The sequence below is a fragment of the Hypomesus nipponensis genome, chromosome 15, assembly GCF_054491055.1.
Source record: "Hypomesus nipponensis isolate SF chromosome 15, ASM5449105v1, whole genome shotgun sequence".
Classification (NCBI taxonomy): Eukaryota; Metazoa; Chordata; class Actinopteri; order Osmeriformes; family Osmeridae; genus Hypomesus; species Hypomesus nipponensis.
In genome coordinates, this window is record NC_140375.1 from 7,596,584 (window position 1) to 7,608,189 (window position 11,606).

At 44.9% G+C, this 11,606-nt stretch overlaps 1 protein-coding gene across 1 annotated transcript; it reads right to left on the minus strand.

Moving 5' to 3' along the window:
• Positions 1 to 1,738: 1,738 nt before the first annotated feature.
• gpr184 (G protein-coupled receptor 184) lies at positions 1,739 to 8,758 on the minus strand. Its single transcript, XM_084674282.1, has 3 exons — positions 8,570 to 8,758; positions 3,540 to 3,704; positions 1,739 to 3,357 (listed from the first exon to the last, which is right to left on the minus strand). Exons 2-3 carry the CDS (start codon positions 3,702 to 3,704, stop codon positions 2,404 to 2,406), a joined length of 1,119 nt encoding a protein of 372 aa, XP_084530408.1. The 5' UTR covers positions 8,570 to 8,758; the 3' UTR covers positions 1,739 to 2,403.
• Between the last annotated feature and the right edge of the window lie 2,848 nt (positions 8,759 to 11,606).

An 11,606-nucleotide genomic window follows, 5' to 3' on the forward strand; every position in this document is an offset into this window, starting at 1 on the left:
AAAAGTGCATAAGGTCAATGATCATGAACAACGAGGTAGCCCAAAAAACATTGTGGGAAGCCAAAACATGAAGCAAATACTGTAAGTGCCAATGGGTAGAAACATAGTTCTTGAAGGTGGAGGTGGGGAGTTGATTCCACCATTGGGAGGCCAGACAGGAGAAGAGCTTGGGTTGGGAGCGGGCGCTCTTGAGAGGTGGGACCACCAGACGGTTGTCAGAAGAAGACCGTAGGTGGTGGGTGGGGGTGTAAGGCTGCAAGAGAGACTTGATGTAGTCAGGTGCAGTCCCGTTCACTGCTCGGAAGGTCAGTACCAGGGTCTTGAATCTGATACAGGCCGTGATGGGAAGCCAGTGAAGGGAGATGAGGAGTGGGGTAACATGGGAGAGTCTGGGTAGATTGAAGACACAGTATTCTGTAAAGAAAACATCTACTACAGTAACTGTAGCACAGTGCACATGAGGGATATTTCTAAGGTCCACTGCCATATACTGACAAAACATCTAATCATTTTGACCTGCAGTGTTCACACAATACCAAAGGGACTTTTTATTTGGGGGGCACTGACTATTTGTATGAGAAAAGGATTTAGTTTTGACTTATAAGTTGTCTGTTTTAGGAGAGAGATGACCCTTTGCAGGTGTGCCATGGTGTTTTGCTGAACCATCTGGGTTATTTTGGCAAATGTATTTGAAGCTTTGAGAATGTCCTCTTTTTTCTCGAGAGATGAGCCAAAGCAATAGAGACAGTACTTTTCATTTTCGGGGAACTGACAGAAAATGATTTGGTTTTGAAGCATGAGTTACCTGTTTTGGATGAGATATTACCTTTTGAAGGTTATCTATGTAGTTGTGCTGAACCATATAGGCTATTTTGCCAAATGCACTTACAGCCGTGAGAAGGTAAGGTTCAAGAATTGAGCCAAAGCAATTCAGAAAAACTGTAATGTCAAGGTCAAAAGAGCAGAGCGTGAACAACTCCTCACACAACACAAAACGTCTCTATCTCTCTCACACTCCTTTCCTCACCCTCTCTCTTTATCCCACTTTCTATTTCTCCCCCCTCGCTGTCTCTGAGTCACGCTCTGCATCTACCACTCTCTCTCTCTCTCTCTCTCTCTCTCTCTCTCTCTCTCTCTCTCTCTCTGTCTCTCTCTCTCTCTCTCTCTCTCTGTCTCTCTCTCTCTCTCTCTCTCTCTCTCTCTCTCGCTCTCTCTCTCTCTGTCTCTCTCTCTCTCTCTCTCTCTCTCTCTGTCTCTCTCTGTCTCTCTCTTTCTCTCTTTTACTTTATCCCTTTTTCTTTTTCTCCACCTCTTCCTAATCCCCTCATTTATTCCATCATGTCTCCTTGCCCATCTCTCTGCCTTCTTGAACACGACAGAGTTTAATGTCAAGGTTGACTGAACAGGGCTTGAGGTCCTGCCCCTACAGACAGCAATGAACTCTGGGAATCGTAGTGCCTGGAGAGCTGTCCTTTGAGTTGTCCTCAGACGTGTAGAAGCACACAACCCAATAGGAGCCCTGGGAGCCCTACCGTAGCCACACACACCCACAAAGTATACTTAGACTACAGAATCTTTATATACATACTCACAGACACAAACACATAAATAATTGTCCGCCCCCACACACAGACACACACACACATACGCATGCATGCACACAATTTGACAAGAGGAAAGAAAGGAAGCTAAAAGACACAAACGACCAAAGAAAAAAGCAATGCATTCAACTATGCAATGGTTTAATTGAATTGAAATACAAAATATGTGCACCAAGCACTGTCGTAGCGATCACAGCAGCCATACGCTAACTGGCATACACAACAACAGATCAATGTTCCTTGTCTCTCGCGTCAAGTTGGAACACATCAGTCTTATTAAAAGCTTTGTACATCTACGAGAGAGGAGAAGTGCTCTTCAGAACACACACAGGACTGGGAGAGCTCTTCCCTAGCTAACCTCCCCTTCCACACATCAATCAAAGTAATATCATGTAAACATACACACACAAACACACACGCATACACACACACCCACATGCCATACTCACATCCATCCCCTTACACATACACACACACACACTGTTCTCTTTCTTTTTCTTTCATTCCCTCTCTCTCTCTCTTCAGCACAAACGCTCAGTGGAAAACACACTTGAATTGAAAGCCTTCGAGGACGAGTATTCATGAGGCTCATGAAGCCTCTTGAGCCGAGCAGGATATGAGAAGAGGAACACAAAGGCAGGAGACAGTGTGTTCTCCTCTCTCTGGATCGATGGCTATCACATCACCTCCGCCAGCAAGTGGATATGAACACCATGTAATTGAGGACTTCGAACACAAGGAAGGACACACACACTCCCACCCCCAAACACGGACGAGCGCACACACACACACACACCAGTCCTCAGATAGAGTATGTCTGCGTCCTCTGACTGGTGGCGGTTGCAGGAGAACCCTGCCCTCTCTCCTTCCCCTTGCCCTCCGTCTCAACCTCCATCCTCCCAAACGTGCCCGCATGGCCGCCACCTCCGCCACCCCCCAACCTCCTCCTCGACATCCTCCTCCCCGTCCACCCCCAGCAGAGTCGGAAATCCTCCTTGACGTTGCTGACCAACACGTACAGCACAGGGTCCAGCACGCTATTGAGGGTGGACAGGGCCAGCATGCAGGAGAAGGGGAAGTGGGTGGTCCTCTCAAACTGGCAGTAGTCCTCCAGGTTGTTCTTGAGGTAGAAGACCAGCGAGCGCGCCAGCAGCAGGATGTGGTAGGGCGCAAAGCACACGGAGAAGATGCCGATCACGCCGAACGACAGGAGGCGGACCTTCCGCTTGGCTTTGGGACTGAGGCCGTGGCTCTGGCCCACCGCCCCCACCACCATGGAGTAGCTGCCTCCCAGGACCAGCAGGGGAAGCAGGAACCCTACCCCCACCCTCACCAGGTTGAAGCGAGCCACCGGCTCGGGCATGGGGTAGGTCTCGTAGCAGCGGTCGTTGCCGTTGACCTCGTCGTGCGCGTCCTTCAGGTTGTCCTTGATCAGCACCAGGACGTGCATTGCCATGACGGTCAGCACCACGCCCGTGCACAGCAACCAGGCGTTGCGGGAGCTGCGGATGGCCTTGGACCTCAGGGGCCTGGTCACGGCCAGACAGCGGTCCAAGGAGATGCAGCAGAGCAGGAAGATGCTGATGTACATGTTTGAGTAGTAGATGAAGCCAGCCACACTGCAGGAAGCCGGCCCCAGGCCCCAGTGGTGGTAGTTGTAGTAGTAGTTGACCCACAGTGGCATGGTGAGGATGTAGAACAGGTCGGACATGAGGAGGTTGAGGAGGAACACTCCCAGAACATTGTGGCTGCGGACCTGGAAGAATGAACCAATGAATAGATGGATGGATGGATGGACGGACAAACAAATGCATGCATGAATAAATGAATCAATCAATTAGTGAATCAACCAAGCAATGATTAACCAACCATCAAGCTCATTTGACCCCCACCCCCCCCCAAAAAAGAAGCTATTCAAGATCAAAGAGAGGAGCTCACCTGCTGGATGATGGGGCCCAGGGTCAGGAGGTTAAAGGTCAAGCCCAAGATGAAGGCCACAAGGTAGACGCCCATCAGGAAGTTGCTGATGACGTTTTCATCAATCGGAACACACGTTGTATTCGTCTCATCAGCTTTGTTTAGGCCCCGCCCACTGGACTCCATCTGAAACATAAGACACAGAGAACGATTTGGACTCAACATGTCTGAGTTATTTTGTCATGGTTTCCTCCATGCAAATGAATGAATCTGGATGACACATTTGTTCATTTTATCAGTGCTTCCTTTGTGTCTGGCCACGTCAGCCAGCTACGTCATCGTGGAACCTAGAGAGAATCCAAAGTGTGTCACAAGATGAGTGTTTGTAGTGTAGTTTCCATTTTTTGCTTGATTGGTAAAAATGACTCAAAACTGTCGAAAAATTATAATAATCATATATGGAACTTTGGGAGCTTATATGTCTGTAACCTCAGATAAATATATTTAGCCACCCGGGACTTCCTGAACATCTGCAAAAGAGGGTCCACATAGTCATGCACAGACAACCTTCCCACACACACACACACACATATCTGTATATATAGCCACACAAAAACATACTTACAGAGATAGACTGCCCCCCCCCACACACACACACAGATGCACACATGCACACAACCCAAGTTGACTTCCTCTTTCCGTCCACCATGATGATACAAACACCTAAAAGGCACACTGTCTTCCTCCATGCCAATTTAATGGTTCAGAACTTCAATGTGTCAAAAAGATGAGATCATTTGACGAGCCACCCTCCAGCCTCTGGATAGCTGCCCTGGTTCTGGGTAATGGTATCTGGATGGATGTGATGGCTAAGTACAAGCTCGCCCTCCCAGAGAGAGGCTGAATGGGTTAGTCACGCTCTCTGAAGTCAATTTGAGCTCCCTGGAATGACGGCAGGCAAATCCACAGAACCCCTAAATCTCCTGCTAGCACTTTTCTCCATTCAGGGGATGAGAAAAGGCTAGTTCTGTTGTTGGTTCCCCTCACTAGCTCAAATCCTACCAAAATAACAGTGACTAGACTAGTGCCATGAGTGCTGTAAATTAAAATGCTGTATGAAAGTTAGCCAGCAATTGTCTGTGGCCAACTCTCTGAACTGTCATACTGTTGTATGCCTACCAAGATTTGGACAAGAGTGGTTTGAGCACACCACATTTGGTTATCATATTAACCCCCATCCCCACCTCCCCTCCCTCCCCCTGGACCTAACTGATCACAATTCTCTTTCTGACTCAGATCAGGACCTTCTGATCTGGTGTGAAATTACCCAGTGAAACATCCACCTGTATTTCCTAACAGGCAGTATTACTCAATGCAAATGACTGTCTCCGGTAATTGTGTCTAAATGTAGCTTGGTTATTACTGAGCATGATCCTCCATCTAAGAACATTAGCATTTTAGTGTGACACTTGCAAGACTTGAACCAGACCTCCGCACCCTGTACCATGGAAATACAGACTTGTGTTTCTCTGCTTGTGTCTTTATTTACCCTCTCTTAGTCTCTTTCTCCTTTTTTATCTTTAATTCTTTCTTTCTCATTTTCTCTGTCTCTTTCTCTCTTTCTTTCTCTCTGTTGAATCAGTCTCAATAAAAACACCTCTTCACATTCACACGCCCAGACATCCCAACTTGCAAAAACTCATTTTCCCCCTCTACTTTTTAGGTCTTGCACCCATAATCATATACTTTGTGCATAGTAGGTAATGTAATAAGCTCACGTCATGGCTGTGTACAAAGGTACTCTGAAATAATGTGATGAGAGCGTGACAATGACCCCCCCGACACCCCCCAATCTCAACATATCAGAGTCAAAAACATATATTTTTCTCCTGCCATTATCTTTTTTAAGATATAGTTTTATTTAGCCCAGTTGAAAAGCCTAGCCGAATTTTGATGGACTGATGCAACTGAATGATAGAATGGTCCTTTTTATTAGATAATGAAATGTATGACAGAATCCAGGCTTCACAAACAGGACGAACACACTGTCTATCCCGTATTCCCCTTGTGATACAGTGTTCGTTCCTTCATTATGACGGTGTGAGGGGAAGGTTGAGGTCTTGTGCCGAGATTGGAGATTTGTGGCCACCCACAGCGGCGCAGCTGGGACCCGGATACAAACATGGCTCCACACAATTGACAAATTTATGACATGACTCACAGAATGTCAGGTCACCAGTCACTTCAGAACTCCAGGGAGTGCTCCTTGCTTGGGACCGATATAGCTTCACTCGCCACCAAGTCTCGACTCAAGTTTCTTCCACTGATGCTGAGCTAAAGTCTGGCACGGCTCCGCCTGAGAACCCTCTAAGTGACATCACAGAGATTTACAATAAGAGAAATTCCTCTGCGAAAGATCATTTCACTACAAACCCACAATGGCCTACAATGACTTCTCCTTTGGAGGGAATTCCCGTTGCATACCTGCACGTCAGTATGAATACAGTATGAAACTATCATTTGACCTGAAGAGGGGGATTTCAATTGAATATGGTTCATCCTGTTCATCAGCTGATACGGTACATACTGAGGGAGAGTGCAGGAAGGCAGATAGAGGAGATTGTCTTTACAGGAAATGAAGACATGGCTGCCTCCTATATAGTGTGACATGAATGTTTGTTCTAGTGCAGTTCTCTGTCACTGCTTCAGCTCAGCGGCTTCACAACAGCTGCACAGCTGACGTGCGGAAAGGGCCCTGTTCTTTTCAATTATTTCTCTGCTAATTGGACGTAGATGCTTTTCCTGTGTGTGTGTGTGTGTGTGTGTGTGTGTGTGTGTGTGTGTGTGTGTGTGTGTGTGTGTGTGTGTGTGTGTGTGAGTGTGGCTGTGTCTCTCTGTGTGCATGCCAAGGAAATATATGTAGAGTCACTGTGTGACTGGGAATGTGCTCGCCTCATCTAAATATAATTGGTTGCAGTTTTTGTCCACAGTGACCACCTGTACAGCTTGTGCCAGGCAAACCACATTCAGAAAACTCTCCCTGAGTTCAGTTGTCTTCTTATGCTTAGCACACAGGCTGTGCCAAAAGAGAACCACAGCAGTGCTGATGTTTATCTTAGAAATATTGATTAATTTCCCCATTTCAAATCACAATTCAAAACTGTTTATTCCTGAATGTCAATTGCACTGCTTCCTTCTGTTGTTTTAAATGTTGTTGTATTCTTTCTTTTTCTGTTGCTTTTAATGTTTTTTGTACCTCAACAGTGTCCTTGAGTGCCGAGTAAGGCGCCTTGGAAATACAATTTATTATAAATATTATTATTATTAGACCAACATGGTCACAATAGCCAATATTTTCCACACAAACAGCCTCACAAGCACATAATTCCCTTGTGGAAAGTACAGTCAGTTTGTCCCTTACTACACTCACTGTTAACTGGTTTGAGTTAGGGGAAACACAGTTAACAGCTGTGTTATGACATCACTTGTTTCTGTGGGCCTCTAACACATGCTGACTGGTTAAGACAGTAGTAAACTCATATTTAATTCTGCTCAGCAGTCAGGGGTACACAATGTAAAGCTGTGTGTGGGGGTCTGTTTCTGTCTATATCTATCTTTCTTTCTACCCGTATGTCTGTCTGTAGTAATTGTATATTTCTGTCAGTTTTAATCCCTGTTTCTTTGTACATCTCCTTATCTCTATTACTGTCAATTCTCCTGTTCCTGTATTTTGTTTCGTCACTCACTCTCAGCCCACACATCGAATGGTAAGCGTGTGTGTTCCCCATCCTGTGAGTACAGGCAGCAGTAGCCACAGCCTGTTTCTTCTCCCCTGTTTGTTCACATATATACAGGATAACTGATGCTCCTGTATAAACCCATGTAAACACAAGAGGCCTTGCTGGCAGAAACTATGTTCCCTCACAACCCCAGACTGCACCATACACCATTACACTTAATCTCAAGAATGCACTTGCTAATGCTAAGCTAGATGCTAGCGCGGAACATGCCGCACTGCCTTGTATCGTGACCATGATTACCTGTACATAAACACTGTGTGTTTGAAGAGTTCGGGATCTACCTGCCATCACATAACCTTTATTCCTCCCTCCATCCTTCCACCCGTCCCACAATCTTTCCTCTATCATTTCAGTCCTATGTTCATTTCCCCCTTATCCTTTCTCTACAGCCCTGTTTCTGTCTGTCTGTCTCTGTCAGTCTGTCTGTCTGTCTGTCTGTCAGTCTGTCTCTCTCTCTCTCTCTCTCTCTCTCTCTCTCTCTCTCTCTCTCTCTCTCTATCTCTCACCCGGTCCATCCCAAAATCTTTCCCCATTGCCATTCCGTGCCCACCGGCCACACCCAAACCCTGAAGGAGGACACAGTGCACCGAGTAAATATCACATTCCAATCACTAGGCTTCACTCCCCCCTTTCCCAGAATCTGTTGTCATCAGCAACCAGCAAGATCAAATAGCGAGAGTACACCGAGGTGATTTGGATGTTCCGCTAGGTCTTGGCAGCTTTTCCTCCAGACAGTCGATCTGGCTACTCATCCTCCCTCTTGAGATCAGTCATTTACAGACGTTCCTCAGAGGGGAATCACAGGCTCTAAACTTTAGGTAGTAGCCTTTTCTCATGTTTTTACCAAATTGGGTCAATCTCTAAACAATATTGTGGTGTCACTACAATGATAAACTACCAACTTCCTAAAGTTTCAAAGGGTTATTGTTTTGCTGTAACTTTGCTGTTACTTTGCAGTTCTCTTGTGATTTCAAACGTTGAGATGATTGAAAGCTATTGTCTCCAGACCATCATATTAAAATAAATATGATTTAAGTCACTTTTCTTCTGTTACATTTCTAGCATTAAGATACTTTGTTCTTTAAAAAACCCATAACTACCATTTAAAAAATAGTGAGTATGACTATCATCAAATGTAAATAATCTTAGGACTAATTCTACTGTCAACAAAAAGCTGTGAAAAAAATGTATGACAACCCATTCTCCCCTCCTTGTGACCCTTGTAGTTTGTACAGCTGAAGTTGTCCTCACCTTTCAGTCTGAGGGTCGGAGTCCTACTGCTATGTTCTGGAATGTTCCAACAGTAGAACCTCTGAGAATGTCCGGAACACTTCAGACTAATTAAGGTCTTAATGTTCAGAAAGTTCCAAAAGTTCCAAAAGTTCTGAAAGTTCTAAAGTTCCAGACAGCGTTGCCAGGAGAATGTTTAGAGCTCGGTTGCAGTGGCCGCCCCACGGCTGGAGTACATCAGGCTGTCCACACTAACACAGTCAAGAAAGGGAGAGGAGCAGTGAACCACAAACAGAAGGTAATATCAACCACCAACAGAAGATAATATCAACCCTCCTGGGGCGAGGTTATAGACGACACGCCCTCTTCAATCTTTCTGTGACTAAAGCCGACATTCAGTCCAGATGTCTGCTGCTAATGCTGCCACGAGAGAGAGAGAGAGAGAGAGAGAGAGAGAGAGAGAGAGAGAGAGAGAGAGAGAGAGAGAGAGAGAGAGAGAGAGAGAGAGAGAGAGAGAGGAAATAGAAGCAGGGAGAAAAACACACACTGAGCTGGGTATCATGGCAGTTTCATAGCTTTAACCCACAGAAGTTTCACATGTGAGTAAAAACTGAAGTTGAGAAGGTAACGTTCCTATCAGAGTCACACATCTTACTAACACAAAGTGACAAAGTTCCTCATGACAGACGGAAATTCCTATTCGCTCTCTCTGTTTACTCTCTCTGTTTACGTGTGAAATTAAACATTTACACTCTTTTTGTATCGGTATGTGTTTGTGTATGTATATGTGTGTGTCCAATGTGTGTGACACACACACAAACACACATCTATGAACACACAACCCCACGTACTGTAATAGGGCTTTTCACAGATAAGGTTTGAACAGTTTACATTTCATTCACTTGGCAGAAACTTTTACCCAGAGAAATTTTAAAAGAGTGCAACTAGACAGTACAGACAAAGTTTCAAGGATTAGAAATGCATGTGATGCGACTTTTGAAAGATACATGTGTGACATTGTGAGTGATGCACCAGCCCTTCAGGGATTTACAGGGATTTTACAGAATGTATTTCTACATTAGTATGATAAATTATTTTTCTGGGAGTGAAGGGTTTGAATGGTTTATAAATAACAATTGTAATTTGCATGGAACTTTAGTCACAACATCCCCTCCCCTCACCTCCCCTCCCCTCCCCTACCCTACCCTACCCTACCCTACCCTACCCTACCCTACCCTACCCTACCCTACCCTCCCCTCCCCTCCCCTCCCCTCCCCTCCCCTCCCCTACCCTCCCCTCCCCTACCCTACCCTCCCCTACCCTAACCCCCTACCCTCTCTACACTTTACACTCTACAGCAGTCTATTACAGCCCAGTCTAATCAGAGATGTAAATGAGCAGCTGTTCCCCTCCACACCTGCTCTGGGATCCCAGTCAAGCCCACCATAACCCTGCACAAATGCAGACAGACATTTGGGTTAAACATGACCTTGTGACGTTCTTCCCAACCAATTTCTGACATTCCTTGGAGAACGTGTGTGAATGTGTCCCCCACACGTCACACAGTGTGGCTGGCTCACCCCATGGCCCACCACCAGAGGCTTTGGATCATTTCCTGCACAGCCAATTATGAGAGTTCCATTCCTCGTGTCTGGGGCTGTTTATAGCTTTGTTTACAGCGCACATTATGTTAGTGGAAATGGAAAATGGATAAGTTGCAAGTATCCTATGAAATACTGAGAGATTGCCCTATCAGCGTTTTGTTAAAGCCTCAAAAGCAAAGCATTTTTCGGATATTATTGCTAAAAATGCAAACAGCCCCAAAACTTTGTTTAGCGCTATAAACACTGCACTAAACCATGTTGGTGTCTTCCCTTATGTTACTTGTGAAGTTACAGAAAAATTATTGAGTTTTTTTATCAACAAGGTTGACATTATGAGATCTCATATCTCACTTACTGATCATGACCCTTCTGATTTAATCCCTTGCCCTGCTTCTCTCACTTGCTTTGAGCCTGTGTCCCTATCTACATTGATGGACATAGTGTCACATATGAAGTCTACTTTCTCCCCTACAGACATAGTTCCCTTACGCGTCACGCCTTTTGAAAGAGGTGGTAGACACTGTTGGTCCCAGTCTTCTGTCTATAATCATAGCTCTCTTATCAATGGAACTGTTCCTTCCAGTTTTAAACGCGCTGGGGTTCAGCCTCTTATTTAAAAACCTAATCTAGACCCTACAAATAATAAATGATAATTTATGTCCAAAATACTGCAGAAGGTGGTTGTTATGTTTTGAGTTTGTTGCAGTTATGTTTTGAGTTTGTTGCTGGTGCGGGTGGCATGGTGACGTCATTGCCCGCAAGTGTTTCACCTTTGATAGCATCTTTGTCGAGGTTACCAAAGTAAACATTATTTCTTTAGGCAAAACTGAGCTTTTTTCATGTTTTGTAAATGTCCAAACTCTCATTATAAGAAATGTTGATAGCATGCTGTCTCTGTAATATCTTCATTTTGTTCAGAAACAATACTTGTCCTTACTTAGTATCGTTTGACTTAACTATAGAGCTAGTATGTAGCAAGTATGTAGCATTCTACTCCGTGATGTACTGTATAGCCCAGCTGCTCGTACTGTACTGTACAGTTTAATGATTTCTTGTTTTATAAGCCAATCTGTACATCAGCATGCTTCTGTATTCATTTTGCAACATGTCACTGATACATTGTTATGTATTCTCTCCAGTTTTACCTTCTAACACTTTCAATAAACCAATGATGTTGGAGGAACACGTCTCCGGTGGATTGTTTGTGGGAAGAGTTTAGCTGCCTGTCAAACTATACTCAGCACAGTACAGGGAGGACAGAACAGTGGTTCTTTCTCAGCTCTCTCCTTTTCATAGTGAGGATGTTGTGTTGGACAACTTTCAGTCAGGTTTCAGAGTACATCACAGCACAGAAACAACACTGCTTAAGGGTACTGAATGAATTGTTGTTGTTTGGTGACTCTGGGAATTGTGCTGTTTTAATATGACTTGACTTCAGTGCTGCTCTGATACTG